At 40.2% G+C, this 23,995-nt stretch overlaps 2 protein-coding genes and 1 long non-coding RNA gene across 5 annotated transcripts in view; 2 read left to right on the top strand and 1 right to left on the bottom strand.

Annotated features, from left to right (window-relative positions):
• LOC123987575 (filamin-B) overlaps positions 1–15,454 on the top strand; it is a 71,573-nt gene extending 56,119 nt beyond the window's left edge. For 2 of the 3 annotated variants that reach the window (XM_046076582.1, XM_046076581.1), the window contains 15 exons: positions 70–210; positions 1,079–1,207; positions 2,669–2,842; positions 3,721–3,879; positions 4,224–4,427; positions 5,060–5,212; positions 5,438–5,560; positions 6,937–7,203; positions 7,757–7,894; positions 7,978–8,093; positions 11,152–11,284; positions 11,444–11,620; positions 11,771–11,989; positions 12,603–12,812; positions 13,799–15,454. In XM_046076582.1, coding sequence (XP_045932538.1) covers positions 70–210; positions 1,079–1,207; positions 2,669–2,842; positions 3,721–3,879; positions 4,224–4,427; positions 5,060–5,212; positions 5,438–5,560; positions 6,937–7,203; positions 7,757–7,894; positions 7,978–8,093; positions 11,152–11,284; positions 11,444–11,620; positions 11,771–11,989; positions 12,603–12,812; positions 13,799–13,986 — 2,531 coding nt within the window. In that variant the 3' untranslated portion in view covers positions 13,987–15,454. Of the gene's footprint in view, positions 1–69; positions 211–1,078; positions 1,208–2,668; positions 2,843–3,366; positions 3,388–3,720; positions 3,880–4,223; positions 4,428–5,059; positions 5,213–5,437; positions 5,561–6,936; positions 7,204–7,756; positions 7,895–7,977; positions 8,094–11,151; positions 11,285–11,443; positions 11,621–11,770; positions 11,990–12,602; positions 12,813–13,798 lie in introns of all 3 variants that reach the window. The other variant, XM_046076580.1, reaches the window with a different exon arrangement.
• Positions 10,695–23,286, bottom strand: LOC123987577. Its single transcript, XR_006829169.1, has 4 exons — positions 23,210–23,286; positions 22,891–22,947; positions 16,050–16,140; positions 10,695–11,601 (listed from the first exon to the last, which is right to left on the bottom strand). It is a non-coding gene; the product is annotated as an uncharacterized LOC123987577 (long non-coding RNA).
• Positions 18,901–21,577, top strand: LOC123987576 (zinc-binding protein A33-like). Its single transcript, XM_046076584.1, has one exon. It carries the CDS (start codon positions 19,187–19,189, stop codon positions 20,561–20,563), a length of 1,377 nt encoding a protein of 458 aa, XP_045932540.1. The 5' UTR covers positions 18,901–19,186; the 3' UTR covers positions 20,564–21,577.
• Positions 23,287–23,995: the final 709 nt, after the last annotated feature.

Genomic DNA, 23,995 nt, shown 5'->3' with positions numbered 1-23,995 from the left:
AATAATGTATAATAACAGAAAACTCATATGGAATCTGTCTCTAACTCTGACCCTCTCTCTCTCTCTCAGGCGAGGTGCTGATGCCTTCAGGTAAATCAGCTCAGCCGCTGATCTCAGACAACCTGGATGGGACGGTCACGGTGCAGTACTCCCCCACTGAGGCCGGCCTGCACGAGATGCACATCAAATACAACGGCACACACATCCCAGGTCAGTGCACGGACGCACGCACACACGCACGCACGCAGCTCTCTTGTCAGTGTTAGAAAGGTGAAATGGAGACACCTGGTGTCCAGCAGCAGGAGAACTACAGCCTGCTGTCTGACATCAACGTCAGGATGTTTGGACACTAACGTAATAGTCAGGCTGAAACGGAGAGGCGTTTGAGTGATTAGGTCTGTGTCTAAGCTAAGTAAGAAAGGTGTGTTTATGTTTGTGATTAAAAAGTGTGTGTATGTGTGTTGGGGATCTGCAGGAGAAAACTATTAACAACCAGCCTGGCGGTGACATCACCCCCTGAGCATACGCGTGCGGTTGATGTCACCGTTTTAGCTTTATTATACAGTACATGGCCAAAAGTATGTGAACACGTGACCATTCCAGCCATATGTGACTTAGAACATGTGAATCTTACATCACGGTCATTAATCTGCTTCTCTAACAGCCTTCACACTTCTGGGAGGTCTTTCCACAACATGTCGCTCCCATTCAGCTACAAGCATTAGTCAATTAGTGAGGTACACTGATGTTAGGATGACTCACAGTTCATCCCAGAGGTGTTTGATGTCTGTGCAGGCCAGTCAATCTTTTCCAAACTAAACTGGGGAAAAAGAGTCTTTATGAACCTGGCTTAATGTACAATGTCATGTAGAAACAGGAAAGGGACAAACGCAAACTGTTGACACAAATTTAACAGAACAATATAAATGTAATTGCTTACTCCTGCATCAGGAGCCCAAACCAAAGTACACTAAAGTAAATGATTCCTGAAACGCCTCCAGCATGAGTCAGGTTTTACTTTACCTGTAGTTTAAATGCTTTGTGTTGTACTGCTATTTATTGTGTGTGTTTGTTGCAGAGTCTCCCCTTCAGTTCTATGTGAACCACGCCAGTAGTCCCAATGTCACAGCCTACGGTCCTGGTCTGAGCTATGGCGTCGCTAACAAGACGGCCACATTCACCGTCTTCACAGACGAGGCCTCTGAAGGTACGTTAGCTCCAGGAGGAGGAGAGTTGGTACGTTGTTGTCTGACAACAGTGGGAGCCGTGATAACAACATTAGTCATAGCGGTTTTGTGCAGTATTAGTTAAATGTTTTAGTGTTCATGGTATTTGTTAAAGTTGCGCATTTGTGGCTGCAACCTAACAGTATAGATATGTCTTTAACATTCCTTAGTTGCAGACAGAAATGGACCCTGACGCTGCATGACACCAAACAATACTGTCCAGTGAAAACATGTTTTCCCAAAGTGTAAAGTTTTGTTTTTTTAGGAAGCCTTGTAAACCTAGTGATAAAGCATTTTGTTTAAAAACCTGTGAAGGTGAATATAATAGGTGAATAAAGTCTCTCTGTAGATAAATTGATGCACAAGAGTAAAATTATATATATAATTATTCTTTTGTTCTTTGAAGTCACAGTGAAACAGAAGTTAGTTTCTTTAGCTAGTATCTCAGCATGAAACACAATGTGGGCAGGGTTTAGTTACTAGACAGATTTGAATAAAAATCTTTAGATGTCATTGGATCGCTCAGAAGTCACGTGGCTTAGTGAACAGACGACGCTATACGAAGCTGTGGAGGCATATGGAGCTTTTGAGCTGCTGAGGACTGTTGGCCACATTTGCTTTTACAGTTTTACCAGCTGAAATCCAAACACACACCTCCTACTGTGATATTGCTCTGCTAGCTACCCGCGATCAGACGGCCAAGTGTGGTCTTCCTTTGATGTTGGCTCATCAGCCACATCACAGTTGGATACATTTATGTAACCAACCCCGAGTTCAAGATAAGTAATCAAAAATATTTTCGGTTTTACAGTGAAATTTAATAATTTTCACGTTAAGAATACTCAAATTAATAAACGTGTGTTTTAAAGACTGGGTGACATGAGAACCATCCCTCTATTTTCTCCTCCTGCAAAACTTTTTTTACATAACCTCTCCTGAACTCAGGGGCATATACATATATTTATCGAATCAAATGATTAAACGTAGCACAGAATATTTGATGAAGTTACATGTGATTGCATGATTCTTGCTATTTCTGTGTTGTATCCACATGGCTAAATGCCCTTTTATTGTAAGTCGCTTTGGATAAAAGTGTCATCTAAATAAATGTAACCACCCGTGATCACTAGCTTGTAGGTTGTAGTAGCTAGCAGACCAAAAACTATTTCGGACGGTGTGTTTGGATATAAGCTGGCAAAAACTTCACAAGTGTCGTGCATTAATGTTTTCATTTCTCCCTCATCCTCCGGAGGTGTGGAGGCGGTACTTGCAGCAGTAGTGACAGTATTTGCAGTACTAATATTTGTAATGGTATAAATGTAGCAGTTAAATTTAATTTATTCAGTGTTTTGTTTATTGTTATTTTTGTTTAGATTTTAGTAAATCAATAATTTCCAGTTTCAAATATTCAGTTTGTCTGACCAATTTGTCTGTCTGACCAGGTGGTCTGGACTTGGCCATCGAGGGTCCGTCCAGAGCAGAGATCACCTGTGTGGACAACAAGGACGGGACGTGCAGCGTCACCTACCTGCCCACTCTGCCCGGAGACTACAACATTCTGGTCAAATACAACAACGATCACATCGCCGGCAGCCCGTTCACTGCCAAGATCACCGGTGAGAGTCCGCAGCGACACACTCCGCTACACGAACAGGCAGATTATTAATGATCAATGATCCAACAGCAGCACTGCAAAACAAATTTATGATGAGATGTAGAAAGAACATGAAAATATCTCATATTTTTGTTTTAAGGCCCTCTGGTTAGGTGATTAGTTGTATGTACATTTGCTTTCAAGAAAAAGTCCATACTTAGAATGACCAAAGGTGCCCATTCAATACATCGAGTTGAAACTGGATATATACTCAATTACTGTACTTCTGAGGTACTTGTATCCATGTTATGCTACTTTATATGTTACACTTTTAATTTCTGAGAGAAAGATAATACTAACTGTAACTCTACTACATTTATATGGCCACTGTAGTTACTTTGAAAACACCTGTGTGGGTGTGCAGAGCCTTTAATATGCAACTGCTCTGGCTGATTAGACATAGATATACGTTGACTGGAGCTGTACCGTGACTTACATGATATGTCACCAAATCTTATGTACTAATAAGTTGTTCTGCCCCAACAGATGCAACAAAACAACAAAATGGTGAGAAAGATGTCAATTAAGCACAGTTTGTACATCCACATACTGCCCTGAGAAGGTCTCATTTTACAAACATATGAAGCATTATTAATTAAAGCAGCAACATTAAAATGCTGCTTATGCTTTAATGCATCAGTAATAACTGACGGGTCTCTGCATCAGAAGTGCTTTTACTTTTGATACTTGAAATAAATTTTCCTGAAAATACTTGCTTTTCCTTTTGAGTGCAGGACTTATGGAAAGTCACACTCTGCTATATTCAAGCTGTACTCACCGAGGAGCTAAAATTTCATAAGGGTGTCTTGCCTCTGTGTATGTATGTTTTGTGTGTTTCAGAGGACAACCAGCGGCGCTCTCAGATCAAACTGGGCTCGGCGGCAGATTTCTCTCTGGACATCAATGAGACGGACCTGAGCCTGCTGACCGCCAGCATCAAGTCGCCATCCGGCCGGGACGAGCCCTGCCTGCTGAAGAGGATGGCCAATAACCACATCGGTAATACACAAACAGAAAAACACGCAAAAAACTAATTAATTTCAAGTAAATAAAGTTTCTTATAATGTGTAAATTTGGATCCGTATCCACCCTCTTCTCTTCCTACATCTCCTCTTTTGTTCCACTCCCTCCTCCTTCACAATGCTTCCTATTACCTGTTCTCTTCCTCCTCCTCATAATCTTCCCCTCTCTCCTTCCTTCTTCTTGATCTTCATTTTCTGCTTCTTTTCTTCCTCTGTCCTTCCTCTCATTTCCTTCATTTTCCAAATTCCCTCATCTTTTCTTCTTCCACTTTTCATTTCCTCTAAATTGTCAATCTCCCTACTCTCTTCTCCTGCTCCCAGGTATCTCCTTCATCCCCCGCGAGGTGGGTGAACACCAGGTCAGCATCCTGAAGAACGGCCGTCATGTGGCCAACAGTCCCATCACCATCATGGTCGTCCAGTCTGAGATTGGGAATGCCAGCCAAGTCAAAGCTCATGGTGACGGCCTCGTCCAGGGAACCACCTTCACCAACGCCAGCTTCGTGGTCGACACGCGCGAGGCTGGTCAGTACACAGGACTTCAATCACCACACCTGTATTTAATCGTTAACATTTTTTGTTAAACTTTCTTAGCCATTCAAGCGCCAATGGTTTCTTGATGGCAACTTTATCGCCACCATGAGGTTCAACATTTGTGGTTAAGAAGTGTCTCTGGAAATATAAGATGGTTTGTCAGGAGATCGGGTATACATTCATGTCCATTTTAGGATTAACTGTAATAACTTTGGGGATTCTGACCTTATATCTAGCGCCACCATCGGGCCAAAGTTTGTTTGTACAGTACTTTATTTTATTACCAAATACATGCAAAACTCAGCCATCAGCTTCACTATGTGTTTAGTGTTCATTACAAAATCCTAGCATGCTGAACATGGTAAACATTATACCTGCTAAACATCAGCATGTTAGCATGCAGACTTTAGCATTTAGCTCAAAGCAGTGCTATACCTACGTAATACCTATGTAGACTCTTGGTTGAAGGTTCTTGTTTTTTATTACACTTACATTGTACTCACTAAGATCATTTCGGATATTAGGGGATATGATAACATCACACAAGTCTGACAGCCATCTGTTTTCAATGCCAGCCAGTGTTAGCTTATAATTACTGTATATCTGTGTGCGCGTGCCCACAGGTTATGGCGGTCTGGCTCTGGCCGTCGAAGGTCCCAGTAAGGTGGACATCCAGACAGAGGACATAGAGGATGGGACATGTTGCGTCACCTACTGTCCTACTGAACCAGGAAACTACATCGTCTCAATCCGCTTCGCTGAGGAACACGTCCCTGGTAAAAATGAATGATTTTTCTTTAATGATTCAATGTTGGTGGGGGGAAAAAAAGATTATGAAACAACCATTTGTTACAGTTCCTTGTCTAGAAAACAAGCTATTGATTGAAGGTCAGGTACTTTTAGGAAGAAAACCTAAATATTCTGTTCTGTGTGATTTTTAATGAACTATAAAAGAATACGTGTTTTCAGACATATATTGGTGTGTATGTGTTTGCCAACAGGAAGTCCGTTCACAGTGCGGGTGACAGGAGAGGGTCGTATCCGGGAGAGCATCACCCGACGGCAGAGGGCGGCATCCGTTGCCAGCGTGGGGAGTGTGTGTGACCTCAGTCTGAAGATACCAGGTAAACACACACACAAGCTTTCTTACATTGCTAATCTGACGGCTCGTCTGATTGGCAGTCCTACCTCTACCGTCCCTGTTGACGCTCAAATAGTAATAGCATTTTGCCTCAATGTGGCACAGACTGTCCGCGTTCTTTCAGGCTGAAATCTGAAGACAACCTTCAGACTGAAAACATCCTGCGTCAGAGCTGCTCATCCTCTTTTTCTAAAACTATTTCCTCTTTGAACTTTCTCTTGGTTCTGTCTGTCCCTTACTGCTGCGCTGTACTGACTGAAGTCTTCTGTCCTTTCATAATGTCTTTTTTTTCCTGTCTTTCTTTCCCTCTTCTTTATCCTTCTTTGTCTCACCCTGCTTGTTTTTCAATTTCACATTTCTGTTCTTTTGCCTTCTGTTTCTTTCCTTAATCTTTCTTTTCTCCCACTTCCTCCACCATGACTCCCTCTTTTACTCCTCCTTTGCCATCTGTCCCTGTCTCCAATCGTTTCTTCCCTTCTCCTCCTCCTCCTCCTCCTCCTGCTCCTCCTCCTGCTGTCCCCCCCTCCCCCTTTTCGTTGTCCTCCTTCCTGTAGTGAGCTGGTTCCTCCTGGTCTTGTCTCGGCAGCTCCTCTCTCACTCCCCTTCCCGCTACTACTGCTCCCTCCGCTGGTCTGGAAGATCCAGCGGCCGTGGGACTCGTTACTCTGTCGTTGCCCAGGATCAGAGCCTCTCCCCTGGGCGTGTCCGCCTCATCTCCGGCCTCTCCGGTCTGGTGCTGGCGGGGGGCACAAGGGCAGCGAGGGGTGTTTGGCTCGTTGATGCCCGCTGCTCGATGAGTGGTGCCGGGGTGGAGGGTGCGTTGTAGAGCCCTAAGGGGGGGGGGGGAATGATGGGGTTGGCAGCAAAAGGTTTGCAACATGCTTTTAATAAGTTGCTGTGTGTGAGAGAAAGCTTAAGAAAATATACCTCATCTGTTTCCGGCTTTACTTTGTTTTGGTTTTAGGGCTACATGCTATTTATTTATTATTTGTAATAATGACAAGAGTGTCAATGTAATGGTCAACCCTGCTATATTTAACATTTGTAAAGTTTTCTGTTGGATCAGCAGAGTGCACTGCAGGAGAAAGGTTTTATCAGTTATGTGATTAACTGGAAAAACGGATGCTACCTTTTCATGATCATGTCTTCCTCCCGTTTATTTCATCTTCCACCTGATCCTGTTTCTCTCCTTTTGTTTCCTGTTCTTGTCGTCTCCTCTTCACCACCACCCCAAATTCAATTTATTTTAGCTTTAAAAAGATGCTAAGAACCAATCATTAAGAGTTACAGGATAAGGTGAAAATCAGTAAATCATTTAGCGAGTACACAAAGAAGTAATAAAACTCTCTCTCTTTGCAGCGATCGACATGCAGGATGTCACTGCCGAGGTTACTTCCCCCTCTGGAGCCAGGCAGCCCGCCGATCTGGTTGCAGTGGGTAACGACACCTACTGTGTGCGCTTTGTGCCCACGGAGATGGGTGTGCACAGCGTGAGCGTGAAATACAGGGGTATGCACGTTCCTGGTAGCCCCTTCCAGTTCACTGTGGGGCCACTGGGAGAGGGCGGGGCCACCAAGGTGAGAGCAGGAGGTCCGGGACTGGAGGGAGCACAGGCAGGAGTGCCAGGTACACACACTCTTTACATTGAATACATGTATTGCCTAGTTCCTAACCCCCATCAGAGCTACCTGCCTGAGCTACAAGGATAAATCTGGTGATATTCTGTTTTTTTGTTATCAACAAATCCCATGAAAAGACAAAAACCCAAATTGATTGTTTTGTCTGTGTATCTAAAAGCCTGATGTATTCATCTGTACCACAGAGCTTCATTGATAAGTACTGAAAACACGATTGAGGCACACTGTTGCACTGGGTGACATGTTGGCATATAGTCCCCATAAAATGTCCCGACTGAATAATGTTTGCTTAAAAATGGCCACAGATTTTAGCTTTAATGCGCTTTAAAAAAAAAAACATTATGCATTTGTGATTTATTATGACGAACTGAGTCCCACAGATTGGCCAGAGAACTCCAAAAGACGGACATAGAGCGTTGGTTTTAGTCTCTTTATGGGATTTCTCATCAATAACAAACACCAGCCTCATTTAACCCTAATCTGTAACAAAGAAGTCTGTGTATTGTGGATTTGAAGTTTTCTTATATCCTCTCTTTCACCAGCTGACTTCAGTATCTGGATGAGGGAGGCGGGGGCTGGTGGTCTGTCCATCGCCGTGGAGGGACCCAGCAGGGCGGAGATCTCCTTTGATGACCGCAAGGACGGATCCTGCGGCGTCTCTTACATCGCTCAGGAGCCTGGTACACAAGATACACACAGTTCACCCTGATGTTTGTTCACAGACGTATCTCTTTGAGTTACATTCTCGCCTCCTCCTCTCCAGGTGATTATGAGATTTCGGTGAAGTTTAACGATCAGCACATACCTGACAGCCCCTACCTTGTTCCCGTTGTTGCTCCAGCGAACGACGCTCGGCGCCTCACTGTTGCCGGCCTTCAGGTGAGGCATGAGGAGACACCTCCACACTCAGCCTGCCCTGCCTTGCTTAAGGGTGCTGGGGCACAGTTGCATAAAAATGTGATGCCAGGAGCAAAGACAGACTTTTTCTCCCAAACAGAGAAGATGAACTGGGTGTAATGGTTCGACTGGTTTGGATTTTTGATCAAACACAAGTTATGTTAATTCATATTGGGATCATCAAGTTTCTAACTGCTGCTGGTTAAAAAATCCACTTTAAAGACCCGTCTGGCAGATTTTTGCACCCAAATCCCACTTGTGATGTTTAAAAACTCAACACAGGTCATAGTTGCATCTATGAGGAAGTGTATTTTCAAGAGATGTAATTTATACAATACATGTATTTTCTTGTTTCCACTGCAACAAGAAGAAAATACATGTAGACTCTCAACACCTGAATTTGTTTTACATTTAAAACTGAAAACAACATTTAAGTCTGGCTAAGCACCAGCCTTAAATAACCCATATCAGTCAAACCCAGTTGTACAGATGGTAAAAGTATTTGGATTTTCTTTATGCAACTGGCCTCATGGATGTGACCACAGCCAGGCAGAGTTTCTCTGTGAAACTGACACTTTGACCACAGAGTGGTGCTAAAGGAAATATCATGGAGAGTCAAAAATAGAAATGGTTCATCCTTTTTTTGGACAAAAGGCTCTAAGGGCTTTAATTCATTGACCACTAATAAATTATACCATTTTTATATAATATGTAAGTGAAAAATGTCAATTGAAATTAATTTTAATTAATTAAAAAAATCAGGAAATCCTCACATTTGATAAGCTGGAACCAAAGATGATCAGCATTTTTGTTGATCACACCTAAAGAATGAATGGATTTATTATAGTTGTTGAAGACTGCACCAGTCGACTAATAGATTAACCAACTAATTGTTTCAACTCAACAATAAACAATTTTGAATGCTGTTTCTGTTAGCATCACCCTGAGGACAAAATGTCGACTTCACAAATAAAATATGTCAAATAGACAGATTTCTTTGACATTTACTGAACACATGATGAGATTTAGAAGCTTTTCATGAAGTTTTGTCATAATGTGGTACAAGAGAAAAGGTCAGGTATTGGTCTGGAAATCATCCCGTTTTGCCTGGCTCTGGTCATCCCTCTTCTGTCTGGTGTGGAACTGCTGGTGTTTCTCTTGTGTTTCATTTAAAGGCTTTTAACAGCACCATCATCTTCATCAGCATCGTCAGCTCCCTGGTTGACTAGCTACAGCAGACGGAGGCAGGCCACAGCGAATCGCCTGCTTTTAGAGACTGTAGTTTGTTTCCCGTCTTTAGCTGTAGATGAACCTCTGCTCTGTCTGCAACGCTGTCATGTATTAGTTAAATGTGGGTCTTAAAGTACAGTCAACAGATAATGTGCTGCTCTCTTAATTACAAAATACTTAAATTAGGTTTAGTTATTAAGCTTCAATTAGAGCAGCATGACTTAAAGAAAGTCAATAACGCGATTTGATTATAATGGAACAAATGGTACTATGAGTCTATTGGCTTAATTATCAAGGAATGTGTGAAATACTGACGGTTTGAAATGTGTATTTCTCAACTTGAACAAAGTTAAACAACATTTATAATAAGTAAAACAGAACATGGGGAGTGTGTTGCTCTACGGAGGAGGCAGCTAGAAGGAGCAAATATTGGCACACTTGGCATCCTGGCTCAATGTACATCTGTCTACTGGAGAGTCTCTATCCACAACCTGGAGGAGGAACTGTACATGAGAGTATTAAATGAAGAGTATAATGTTTAGTTAACAGTTTACATTTTATACTAAATTTATATAATGGTATACTTTTTTACCACTTGAGTATTAAAACTATTATAGCGGTTTCATTTTTGTGAGTTTTTAAAATTTAATCCTTGTTCAAGCAAAAGGCTCTACATTGGTCTCTAATTTGTTAATGCTAAGAACTAACTGGTCAATAATCATGTTGTTCAACATTTAATGATTTGCTGTAGCACGTCAAACTTGTCCTGCCCCATCCAGTTTGATTGGCCGGTTGACAAAAAGTGACCAACAAGCACGTTGGCTCTATGAAAAGTTGAACATGTTGAACAACTAAATGCACCGATTCAATGTTAAATGGCCAACGAGCCAAACATAAAAACCTTCCTTCTCTGTTTTCTTTATCTCACACACTTTTACTGTTTCATTAAATCGCATACTTTTTTGCGGTTTTGTAATCGCACATGACATCGCGATTGCAATTAGATTAATTGTGCAGCCCTAGCCTCAATAATAAAATTGGCACGGAGTACCTAAAACAGTCAACTACAGAAAGCTGTTAAATGTCTGATCAGATTCAAAATAGTATTGTTTGATTAGATTACAGTAACTTTGCCAATTTAAGAAATGTATTTAATCAATTCTTGTGCAGTTGCTTTTGCAACATTTAATACCGTAATAAATTATCATACTACATTATATTCTGTTATAAATTAGCAATAAAACTTTTTCTTTTATCCACCCTGATAATGCATGTAAACTTGCATAACAAGACATCTGTACAGAAATACCAGAGGAACGGTTGAGGTCATTTAAAAACAGTATCCCCATTACATAGTTTGTCCACCAGAGAGCACGAACAAGTTTATTTTTTACACTTTAAATGTCCCACTCGGTACAGCTCTTCATCAATTCTTCATCAAAAATGTTAACATAAAAATGAATAGCCGGCAATATCAGAATTTTTAGAGTCTAAAATGCTGTAAACCATGTCAGATTTATTGAGTACTTCCTTAAACACTGTACTATAACACTGCAACATTGTAGTGCAGTGTCAATTGGTCCAACTCTGCTTTTAACACTGGCCTCTGTCTGCTGGAGCTGCACCAACAGGAGCTCAGGTAAGAGTAGAAGATGTCAAATATAAATGAAGAAATTATATAAATAAAAACTGTGTTGTTTGTATTACTTCTACTAATTAAAAGAGTTGTTATATGCATGTTTTGATGTGATTCTTTCCTGTTGTTAACCTCTTCATCCCTGTAATCTGACTGTGTGTCTGACCTTGATAGGAGTCTGGTTTGAAGGTGAATCACCCAGCGTCCTTTGAGGTGCGTCTGAATGGAGCGCAGGGCAAAATGGCGGCCAAAGTCCACAGCCCCTCTGGAGCTCTGGAGGAGTGCGTCGTCACTGAGCTGGAAAAAGGTCAGTATGTGTTTTCAAGGAAACGTACATCAGACAGTCCCTGCTTTCAGTCCTGTTGCTCTTCACAAACACGGCACAATTATCTGTAAGGGAGGAAAGTCTCAAAAATCTTTGATATTGGGACTTCCAGTGACCAAATCCCTCTGTCCTGTCCTCCAGACAAGTATGCTGTCCGGTTCATCCCCAGGGAGAATGGTGTCCACTCCATCGACGTCAAGTTCAACGGCTCTCACATCCCTGGAAGTCCTTTCCAGGTCCGTGTCGGAGAACCTGGACAGACCGGAGATCCCGGTCTGGTCTCAGCTTATGGAGCTGGACTGGAGAGAGGCACAACAGGTGGGTTATCTGTCCATCTGTTCACCTGACTCGTGATCTCTTCACTTAAAGACACAAAACAAGAATACTTTTTACATTCTAATTAAAGTTTTGTATTTTATCAAAAGTACCAAAACCTCTATATGTTAATTTTATTTATTAATCTTGCAGGTACCCAGTCAGAGTTCATCATTAACAACACTAAGGCGGGCCACGGGGCCTTAGCCGTTACCATCGAGGGTCCGTCCAAGGTAAAGATGGACTGCCAGGAGGTTCCAGAGGGCTACAAGGTGCAGTACACTCCCATGGCACCTGGAAACTACCTGGTCAGCATCAAATATGGAGGACCGAACCACATCAGTGGCAGTCCCTTCAAGGCCAAAGTTACAGGTAAAGTGGTGAACGTCACTCTGCTGAACTCACCTGTATTGTGCCACTATAACCTCACACTACAGACCAGGTGTTACTGATGTATGTATGTAAAATTCATGGCTCTGTTTAGTCCTTGGGTGTAATATTCTTTCTGTGGATTTAGCTCTTGTGCAGCAGAAACCTAAGTCTGTCTACAGTATATTAATGAGTGACTTTTACTTTTCCCAAATGTAAATAGATTGATTTATTGCCATTCAGTATATTATCAAATGGGTGACAATAATCTAAACTCAAAGTTCTACTTATTAGCTTTGTTTTTAGCTTTTAACCCCAACTCATTGTCTTCAGCAATCAGAAGATAAATGACCATGACGTGCAGCTGAAAGCTACTGCTTTTGCTATTTAGCTACTTAATAAGTAAACAAACGAATGGCTGGATGCAAAATATCCTGAGGTTTATTATGGCTTGTCAAATGTAATTCTGGGAAATGTAGGAGCGCAGTAAATGAAGTAGGAGCAGATGCAACCTTTTTGTTTTTAATAGTTTGTTCTCCTCCTTTGAAAGGTTTTTAAAACTACAAGGTTAATTAAATATAATAATAATATAATACACCTGATTCACCCCCTTTAGGTAATCGGCTGGTGAATGTGACCAATGCCAGCGAGACGTCGACACTAACCGTGGATCCCGCAGTAAGGGCGTCCAGCAGCAGCTTCACCCAGAGTGCCATGCCCAGGATGGCCGACTCTGACGCCAGCAAGGTGCTGAGCAAAGGCCCCGGCCTTAGCAAGGCCTTCGTGGGACAGAAGAGCAGCTTCTTAGTCGACTGCAGCCAGGCTGGTAAGGAAAACTCCACTGACAATATAATTTGACTGTTGACCTGTGAGTGTACATGAACAACTCACAATGCACTTTCTGTTAGGAGGGAAAGATTTGTATTCAGGCAACAAATTCAAATAGGGCAGCAACAGGATTAATCACATTGCAATCATCACCACAGTTTAACGCAGTTAGTTTTTTTTAAAAATAAGATTCAATTTATCGCCCTAGTTTGGAGCCATGATATCGTTTTTTTCTTCCAAATAAGGTTTGTATCCACACTCACCCTGTTGCTGTAGGGATGAGAGTATTGGCCTATTGATGGAACACTAATAAAAGAAATATCTTGCTATAGATATTGATGGTCCCCCAGAGGATAAATCCTATAACTTTGGGGGATCACAAATGGACTGATGGACTTAATGCTTACATTGCATGCTGACAAACATGCTAATCACTATTATATAAAACATTGGCTTGTTAGCATGCAAAATGCTACATACCTAAATGGTCTCGCCCTTTTCTTAATTGCAATAAATATGGAGTTCATGGACATTGTCCTATAATGCTCACTAACAGAAGATACAATTTATACAGTCTAATAATAGCGTCTCCATTTTTCATCCCTCTAACAGTTAGTCAAAACAGTTAGCTTCACAGTTGCTTATTCTTTGAATTTTGCCAATCTTATTTATTTATTACAAAGTTCTTGTACAGCTGCTTATGTTTACGCAATTTACATTGGACTTTTTTTTTTTTTACGTTAAAAATGGTTTTGAATAATCAGGAGTTTCAGTACAAAAATATTTCTTTCTTCCCATACCTTGCTTTGAGGAATAGAAACATTCTTCTACAAATGATGCCACTGACATAGTATGTCTAGAGATGTCCATACATCCCCTGATCTTAACAACGCTGAGTAAAATATTTTTACAGGAATTACTTTTACAGAACTTTCCTTTTAACAACACTGATGTTCGCATACTTAACACTTGTTCTCTTCCCAGGTAAGAACATGCTACTGGTGGGCGTGCACGGTCCTCAGGTCCCCTGTGAGGAGGTTCTGGTCAAACACGTGGGCAATCTGCAGTACAACGTAAGCTACCTGCTGAAGGAGCGGGGCAACTACATCCTAGTCGTCAAGTGGGGCGACGAACATGTCCCAGGCTCCCCCTTCCACGTCACCGTGCCGTGATGCACCAAGAAACCCGCTGTCTCTCCTCCTGCACCATTTTTTCCATTTCTGTTTAAGTGGACACGTTAGCTGCACTGCAAATAATGAGTTCAGTTTAAATCAGATGTTTCAAGGATTTTCTGCCCTGACACAATTGATATACTTGCTGAAATATGTTTCAAACTGCCCGTCAAAGTGTCCAATTTTTAAAACTAATTTTTAAAAAAAACCTAAAACGTTGCAGGGGAAAGAAAATGATCGTTAATTAAAACTTGGTACTCTGTTCTGCAGTGAGTCAGGGAGGGAAAATGGTATAAGTGGTAGATTATATAATCTGGCCTAAAGCTGGAGCTGTAAATAAAATAAGACAAATAAATGACCTTATTGGGAAAGAGAGATCTCATCTATTGATTTTTGCTGCCCTCAAATGATCACTTGACTAATTTTGCACATGACCATATTTTTTATACATGATTGATAAATTAAAGATAGTTAGTGAGAATGACACCACAGCTTGGTGTCTTTTTGCATTTCCAAAATGTTACAACTAAATTTGGAAAAGGTTTGGTCAGAGACAAGTGGAGCTTAACATTTAAATAACTGGAATAACTTTTCTACGGGTTACACAGTGCGGAGAACAAAAGGAAAATGAGACACTGATATATATATATATTTTTTTTTTTTTGTGTGTGTACCAGGGAGCCAAATGACCACCTTCTGAATCCTTCACCAGCCAATAATAACCAAATATGTGCAGAACTTTACTCAACAAAATAACAAAGTGCTATAAACAAAACAAATGCCTTAAAATCTCAGTTAAACGAAGAAAACTGGAATTCTCTGGTTTATTGTCAGTATGATGTTTCTGTAGACCGACTCGACTTGCTCCGAAAGGAAGTGTCAAACTGTACGTGACTACTGATGTCGATTGATTTCTTGCTCTTGAACTTTAGCTCTCAGAATCCCTTGAGTACATAATGTTGCCATAATGAATCAATGACTATTAAAGCTGCCTTCACACTACTGGTTCCTGCACTGTGCAACAAACTAACAAGTTTTGGGTCCATTGCTGTTCTGTTGTTCCTTCAGCTGCATTTTAGCATGAACAGATCTGACTTAACTTTGTGGCTCAGTTCTGATCTGCTTCGCGTCTGCCTGAACATAGTGTTCTGATTTGATAATGATATTAATAAAAGTCTATGTATCATCCTCAGTATTTCTCTACCAGCCATACTGCAGTTAACAAGTACAATCGGAGACACACACACAAATAAATGTTAAGGTCATATTTTTTTTGTGTGTAATTCTGTAGACTTCTTTGTCTTACCTGGATGTTGTTGCCTAATCATTGCTACTTTTGATACTTAAGGTATAAGAGTACTTTTGTATGGGGGAAAAATAACGTTTTGTATTGGGTAATGGGTGTTTTAATGTGAAACTAAACCCTGAGATGATGTACATTTGATAATTAAAAATCAACTGGAATTAAGATTTCCTGGATCCCATTTCTTCTCTTCAGCAAAGCTTTCAGATGCAGTTTCATTCAGGGGTTGGGGGAGGTTGAAGTTCAGTTACTGCGCTGTTACACTAGAAATGTTATTTTCATTTTCTTAAAACTTTACATAGATTTTACTAATTTAATTACAGATGAAGGAGATGGGCTCCTACAGTCCTGTGATTCCGATTCCAAACTCTACTCATCCTGTTTAAAGATCTGACCAGTGTGAGATTTGGAGAGAGACAAGCCCTTCTTGAAAACACAGACCTTTGATCACTTTTACATCATCCTGGGCTCTGAGGCCTTTAACTCACAGGGTAACAGCTGGTATGTGATAGTTGGGGTAGTTTTGTTTTTTTTTAATTTAGCAGACTGTTTTATCTAAAGTGACTTATATATGTCAGAGCAACGAGAGGTGAAGTGTCTTGCTAAGGGACACAATGGTGGATGACAGTGGGGATTGAACCCGGGTCTCTCACACCAAAGGCATGCGTCTTATCCACTTTACCATGACCAGTATGTTAGGCAAGTTAGGAAGGTCTACCCAGATAAAAGGAGAGACAGTGGCTTGATTATGGAGACTTACGTTCTACGATGATGAATGCACTGCACGCTCGCCACCAGGTCCAACTAATGTTCTTCAAGTGAAGAAGAAGCTCCACAGGATCAGAGTTCATCTGGACAATGAGAAAGGAAAGCTGACTTTCTATGACCCTGATACTAACACACATGCACACCTTTAAACACACTTTCATACATTATCAAACTGACTCTTTCAAATTATTAAATTACAAGACATATAATAAACATATTCCCACTCCTATGCTGTTTCATAGCAGCAGCTTTTGCTAATCTCTGTTGTGTACCATCTGTAAAGTGTGGATAAGATTGAGTAAACCTCTGCTTGAGAGGCTCTGCCAGCCACCATTATAATGAATGTGGTGGTCAACTAGCATTTTAAGTTCATCAATTTATCACTGAGTGTTATTTACTGCTGGTAAGTGTAAACAATTATCACAATGATATGCTGGAGGAAACTGAACGTGTAAGCTTAGTAAGTATGTCATTAATCTAATGTCATGTTTCTTGTTGTTTAGGACAGATTGGTTTATCTTGGATCAACTGTATAAATGTAATCCATTATTATTACTATTTTGTTAACAGGTTAGCTTGTGCTTGGACCTATGAAATGTATGTTTACAGGTTCTTTCAATGCTAACTAACCATATTACCTTTATGTGCAACAAACAAAATGTGTAACAAAATACATATATTTTGAATCCCTTTTTTTCTGAATCAGAATCGGGTTTATTACCAGGTACATTTTCACATACAAGGAATTTGCCTTGGTATGAATTGGTGCTTACAGTACACATAACATAAATAGTAATATAAATATATAAAAAGTAAGGAGATCAGAAAAAATATACAGAAAAGTATACAAACAATATAAAAAGATACATTAATACTATAATACAATGCTGACAAGTATGTGCAAAAGTTGGCAACATGAGCATAAAGCACAGTTGAGCATTGTTGTGGGGGTCAGGAGAGTGTATGAGTTTAACATTTTATGACATAACTGCATTACCACACTACTACATCACACTGTTCCATGCACTCCTAACGGCCACAAGATTCCTCATATTAAAATGATCAATTTGGTTTATTAAATGATCACATTATGGCTTTAATATTACGACTTACAAATGGCTAATTTGGAATGAATTGTAAATAAAATAGACAGACACCCAATATGGTAAGTAACTTTTTAATATATATATATATATATATATATATATATTTTTTTTTTTTACAAATTATAAATCTTGTCTTTTCATTACTAATACCATCTATCATGTCTCATGTGCAACTGGAAGTGGAATTATCATATTCATTCAGTATTAGATCAGTGAGAAGCTGCAGAGCTGCAGTCTCTATTCATTACTCACAGTAACTTACACATTTAGCTAAACTGAGGCTTACTGTTGTGTGGGTTTAAAGAGTTTGCTACTCTCGCCTCTGGTAAAGCCAGTGGCAGTAGTAGTGAAAGATGTAGACTGTGCTTCTTGCACAAGGATTTAATAAATGAAAACAACCCACTGAAATATTAAGCCTATACTTGTGGTAAACCATATGAAATAAAAATGAAATGAAAAAACTAAGTAATATTAATAATATACTAACAGTATAATGTGGAATTAACATATATTTCCTCTCTGTAGCCCACTCTCCCTCTCTCTGCTCCTCTCTCTACCGCCTAAATCCCACAGAACCTGCCTGAGCTTTCCAGAACAAAAAGCGGCCACTTCAGAGTTTATCATCGACTCAAGATGCCTGAGCTCCTTTATCTCCTAAATATTTTGTTGAATTAAATTTATAAATGCTGTTTGTTTTGTTTTTGTAGTTTATTCCACAGGAAAGCTATATTAGTTAAGCTGTAAGATGCACGCAGTAACCAGGCAAAGGCTTCAATGGTTTAAGTCTTTAAGACAGAGGGAGGGGAATTTGTTACCCATGTTGTTGTCATTTCAGGATACTTTGTCATCCGTTCATTTTAATACTTGTTTTTTTTTAATTATTGTTTTTAGAACTCATTCAATAAATATACAGTTTTATGCTATATTTACATTTATCTGACGCTTTTATCCAAAGCGACTTACAATTACTATACATGTCAGAGGTCGCACGCCTCTGGAACAACTATGGGTCTTGCTCAAGGACACATTGGTGGATGGGTCACAGTGGGGGATTAAACCCGGGTCTCTCACACCAAAGGCATGTATCTTATCCATTGCACCATCACCACCCCTACATGATAAATAAAAGGCTTTAAATAGACCCAGTGATCGGGGAAAAAAAAACACACACATTCTTCATCTTAAAAAGTTAAATTTGTGAACTATAGAAAAGAGCGTTTCTCAGTTCAGTTGTGGGTAGATCTTGCACTTCACTGACTTTATCGCTCACAAAGCATCTAATAGCAAAAATCATATCAGATGGGGGGCCCTAGTATAAAATATAATCAAATGGGGGTCCATAGTATAATTAGTATCAGTTTAGGGGTCCTTGATGTGAATATGTTTGAGAACCGCTTGATTAGATTAATGTAGATTAATAGACATTTAAAGCACAGAACTCTTGGGGGAGCCAAACTGAGCAAGACACAAATTACTATACAATACAACATAAAAAAAGAAGAAATACAACTGCAGAGTGCATTTCCAATATTGTCCGTATTCATATTGGGGGGGGGAGAGAATCACTACCTTATATAATTTCTTATATATCTGCCTAGTTAATTATTTGTCCACTAGGTCTTGGTGAACTTGATAAGTTTAACCCACGAGCAATCGGAGAGAATCACTTTAAATTAAAACACAACCCTGGGCTGACAAAGCTCCACCCATTCTGTCAAACCCAAACAAACCAGGAAACAAAGTCTGTAATTCTTTCCCTGAGAGCAAACCATTGCGAGACAGATGACAAGATTCACCTTCACACTAAAACCACAACTTCAACTGAGAAAGGACAGTTACAGACAGGAATAATGGAATCCAGAAAGACTGCCACTTCTACTTGCTGCAGAAATTGAATTTCAACTTCAGCCACAACTCAAAGTGAAAGTAAGTTTAAAGGAACTTGCAAGCTAGTGAACATCCAACTGACTAACTTCCTGTTATATCGTTCCACCTGGTGTATTCAGCTTCACTGAGAGAGAAAATGTCTTTCCAATCTGAGAAGGATCTGTCCTGTCCTGTCTGCCATGACATATTTAGAGACCCTGTTTTTCTGTTATGTACACACAGCTTCTGTAAAGCCTGTCTGCAAAGATGGTGGAGAGAGAAACAAATACAGTGTTGTCCAGTCTGTAAGAAAGTATCTAAACACTGTGATCCACCGTGTAACCTGGCGTTAAAGAACCTGTGTGAGGCATTTTTAAAGGACAGAGATCAGAGAGCTTCAGCAGAGTCTGGCACTCTCTGCAGTCTGCACTCTGAGAAACTCAAACTGTTCTGTCTGGACCATCAGCAGCCAGTGTGTGTCATCTGCAAAGATTCAAAAACACACAACAACCACAGATTCAGACCCATCGATGAAGCTGCACAGGATCACAGAGAGGAGCTCCAGAAATCCCTGAAACCCTTACAGGAGAAACTGAAGCTCTTTGAAGAAGTTAGAGGAAACTGTGACCAAACAGCAGAACACATTAAGGTCCAGGCCCGAAACACAGAGAGGCAGATTAAGGAGGAATTTAAGAAGCTTCACCAGTTTCTACAAGAGGAAGAGGAGGCCAGGGTCGCTGCTGTGAGGGAGGAAGAGGAGCAGAAGAGCCGGATGATGAAGTTAAAGATTGAGGCTCTGCGCAGAGAGATAACAGCTCTTTCAGAAACCATCAAAGCCACAGAGGAGGAGCTGAGAGCTGAAGACGTCTCATTCCTGCTCAACTACAAGGCTGCAGTAGAAAGAGTCCATCAGCGCCCCCTGCTGGAGGATCCAGAGCTGGTCTCAGGAGCTCTGATAGACGAGGCCAAACACCTGGGCAACCTGACCTTCAACATCTGGAACAAGATGAAGGAGATGGTCTCCTACACTCCTGTGATTCTGGATCCAAACTCTGCTCATCCTCATCTCATCCTGTCTGGAGATCTGACCAGCGTGGTGTTGGGAAAGAGAGAGAAGCTTCCTGAAAACCCAGAGAGGTTTGACTACTATCCCATTGTCCTGGGGTCTGAGGGCTTTAACTCTGGGACTCACAGCTGGGACGTTGAGGTAGGAGACAGTACAGACTGGAAAGTTGGCATGTTAGCAGAGTCTGTCCAAAGGAAACAAGAGCCACCATCTGGATTATGGAGGATGGGGTTCTATAAAGATCAATACTCAGTACGCTCACTACCAGAATTCTCCACCACTGTCTTTTTGGAGAAGAAACTCCAGAGGATCAGAGTTCAACTGGACTGGAAAAAAGGAAACCTGTCATTCTCTGATCCTGATACAAACACACACATCCACACCTTCACACACACTTTCACTGAGAGACTGTTTCCATACATTAGCAATCTGAATAAACTCCCACTGAAGATATTACCGGTGAAGTAAAAGAGAGCAAACAGATGGGGTTGGTTACAGGATGACGACTAATGACTAGGCTACACAAAGTACAAAGTTTTTCCTTAACTGATTATTCAACATGTTAATAAATAGCAAATTGTTCAGTAATGACAAATGGCTTAGCCCATAATCGCCACAATATTCGCTTGGATAAAATGTATTTGTGTATATATGCCCGCATCATCGGTGCTCTCTCTCCACCAGCAGCAAAATAATGTTGTTTACCATACATAACACCTGGTAGAGAGCGGCGCCAGTGTTGTGCCGGAGCCAGGCGAGCGTGCAAAAACTGTAAATCAACATTTCTGGCTAATCCAATATAATGTATATAATTAATTATACCAGCAATAAAGTTCACATATATGACGTCGTATAACAGGGAGTTTCAAATGTGGAATTACTGATTCATGTATTCTGGGATTGTAATGACATTCAGAAGATCTGGGTGTGAAACTTGTATATTTCATGATATATTACAGGATACAGAGATGGAAATTAATGTACACTATAACGACAAAATAGGATGTTAATTCCAGACTTGACATAGAATAGGCCAGATGTGCTTTGCAAGTGTTTAAATTTCAATTAGTTAGGATAAAAGGGTGTTCTTGAGAAAGATGAAATAAAAACGAAGATTTATGATGGATTTGTGTAAATAGTTTCATGTGATGGTCATTGTTAAGATTATGCAGTTATTTATGTTTGTCTGTTATGTGAAGGGTGGGTCAATCTGAATTAAGAATTTTCCATTTAATGTAACTATGTTGTTAATTGAAAATCTATCTTTTGAAACCTAACAATGATCTGGTCGGTTAAGAGGTTTTATTCAGTTATCCATTGTGCTTTTCAGTCATCCTCATTTTGTCAGTGTTGTCGTATTTTATGGTAATTGTCAGATTTTTAGTATGACTTAATGTGATGTTATTTGTTATTGTAAAGTTGATTGTTTTCAACTACTTTTTAATAACTTTATCTTTAAAGCAATAAAAAAACATAAGTATTCTGATTTACTGACTGTAATTTTATCAGCAGCTCACCAAAACATAACAGATAAAACTAACAAATAAAGGCTCAGTGTTTCCTCTAGGATTTTTTTCAGCAGCAGAGGCTGAATATAAAACCCCAACACAACATGTCTCAGCAACATTGCTCTTGTGTCCATAAGCATGTGATGCTCCTTAGAATAGCTTAAAAATGCAGTGTTTTCCCAGTTTGTTTTCCCAGATGAATGTTTTGGTGTTGGTCGGGAGGTTTGGGGGTGCTCCCCCAAGAACATTTCATATTTTCTAATGAAAAATATGTAATTTCACATCATATTGGGCCATTATTTTCACCATATCGCAGGAAAACCCTGTTAATATGACCTCAGAATCATTATAGATACGACTGTTCATGTTTGCCTTTTGTGTCTTCATTTTACAGCTTCTGACATTTATCTGTAGACATTAATATAAAAAAATAGAAAACATGAGAAACCTCCTCCCTTCTGAGGTGCATTTTATTTGCACATTAAAATCCAAAAAGAAACTAGAAACTAGTTTGCATCACTAATTAGCTTTACTAACGTCAGCTCCTCCTGGCACCCTTCTTTTCCAAAACCACTTTTTCAGACTGAAAATTTTAAAATAATTTAAGCAGTCTGTACAGGACAGAGCTGCAGGCTACGTCAGTTTAGTCCAAGTTTGTACCTGATGTTCTGAACATTGGACGAGTAGGCAGTAATAAAATACAGCTTCTAGTTACTTTCTATAAATTGAGCTAATGTTAAGTTACATAGCAGCTATGTAGCTGCTGTAGAAGCTGCTCAGCTGCGCAGTCTGAAGGGGAGAGGAGATGTTAGCTAACTTAGCGCTAACCAGCTTCCCTTTTCCAGCAGGTGGGAAACAGACTTTTCTTGGTCTTGAGAAGCTAACACACTGAAAGAGACACCGTACATTTACTGCCAGAATATTCTCAATCAGACATTCAGAGTTGCTCTTATAACCATCTGTCACGTATGTTCTGCATAGAACGAGGAGAGGAAGCGAGCCGAGCCTTGAGTGCTGCCGAGCTCGCGCAGTGTGCGAGTGAAAACATTTGTTGCGCATAGTTTAATGATCTGGGAAATTTTAGTAGTCCAGTCGAGGAAACACTGAAGGCTGAACTGGCAGTATTAAAAAGATGCGACTCAAATTCAATCACATTAAGGTTAATTTACCACTTTCAGACCATAGACTGTTACCTCATATAAGAAGTTCAGACACTAAATTTGTAACTGTTATGTGTACATTACACTTAGTTGTGCACACATGCTGTCACTTAAAACACCTTCTTACATTATTTACAGAGCAGGTAAGTCATCAGCTGTGTTTGTGGTAGACTCGGCGGCTCCCCTGACAGGAAAATAAACAAGGAGACAAGTCAAATTAATGCTAACGATAACACGAGCAGAGATTTAAGCTAACGTTAGCTGGGACTCGTTCCTCCTCCTTTTCTCACAAACAAAATCGGTTTAAATCGCGGTGGGCGGCGGCAAACCTCCACAAAACCGACACAGAAGAAGACAAGATGAAACAGAACTAACTCCAAATGTCAGGATGAATTAATATTGTAAATAATATAATTAAAACAATGTCATTAGACTGGCTCTCTTACCTCAGCCACAGACCCGCGCTCTCAACGGTCTCAACTGTGTTCTCACGCATGCGCGCTTAAACTAATTCATACACCCATGACACCAAAGTCAAATAGGCTTTATTCCCAAATTTAGTCATAGAAAATGAAACTTTACAAGCTGAACATGAATAGAAGCTTTATTTAATTTTAAAAAAAAAGAAATTCTGTATTAAATGTTGTCATTGATTATGCACTGTGTAGTGTATAATATATGTGCATTTCAAAATAGCACTGTAGCAGCTGGACAGAGGGTCAGTGACCTCCTAAGGGGAGAGTAGTGATTGGTGGTTATGTAGGGACTGAACCCTTCTATAGAATTTGACCTCTAACTCTTGTTTTGTTATCTCAGAATAGTACTGAACCCTTCTATGGTATCTAGCAGATGTCTGCACATATTCTATATAAGCTATGTTTGATGTACAGAGAGACAGAGTGGCCATCGGGCTGGGTCACTCTCCAAGCTGCTGCAGAGCTTGTAATTGATGCTGAACTCCTTGATGTAATAAACCTTTATGATCAAGAACAGTGTCAAGCGGATTTCTTCTCAACACATCATCGCAGCATTATTGTTCGGACACCACAACTGATTTGCATATCACACAAATCCATTTTTCCAGCACATTGATAAAACTCAGATGTCAGTTTATCAAAATATTGTTTTTTTCATGGATTTATTGAAAATATACCGCTCATATGTGTGACAGACCCTTCTCCCCCCCCCCCCACAATTTTACAGTATCTTTTATTGTTCTCTTAAAATGAGAA

This window comes from Micropterus dolomieu, linkage group LG18, assembly GCF_021292245.1.
Source record: "Micropterus dolomieu isolate WLL.071019.BEF.003 ecotype Adirondacks linkage group LG18, ASM2129224v1, whole genome shotgun sequence".
Lineage (NCBI taxonomy): Eukaryota > Metazoa > Chordata > Actinopteri > Centrarchiformes > Centrarchidae > Micropterus > Micropterus dolomieu.
The sequence above is the reverse complement of the archived record's forward strand: the minus strand, read 5'-3'. Positions and strand labels throughout refer to the sequence as shown.

Coding starts and splice junctions, on each gene's coding strand:
- LOC123987576 (XM_046076584.1), top strand. CDS start 19,187: ATGTCTTTCCAATCTGAGAAGGATCTGTCCTGTCCTGTCTGCCATGAC.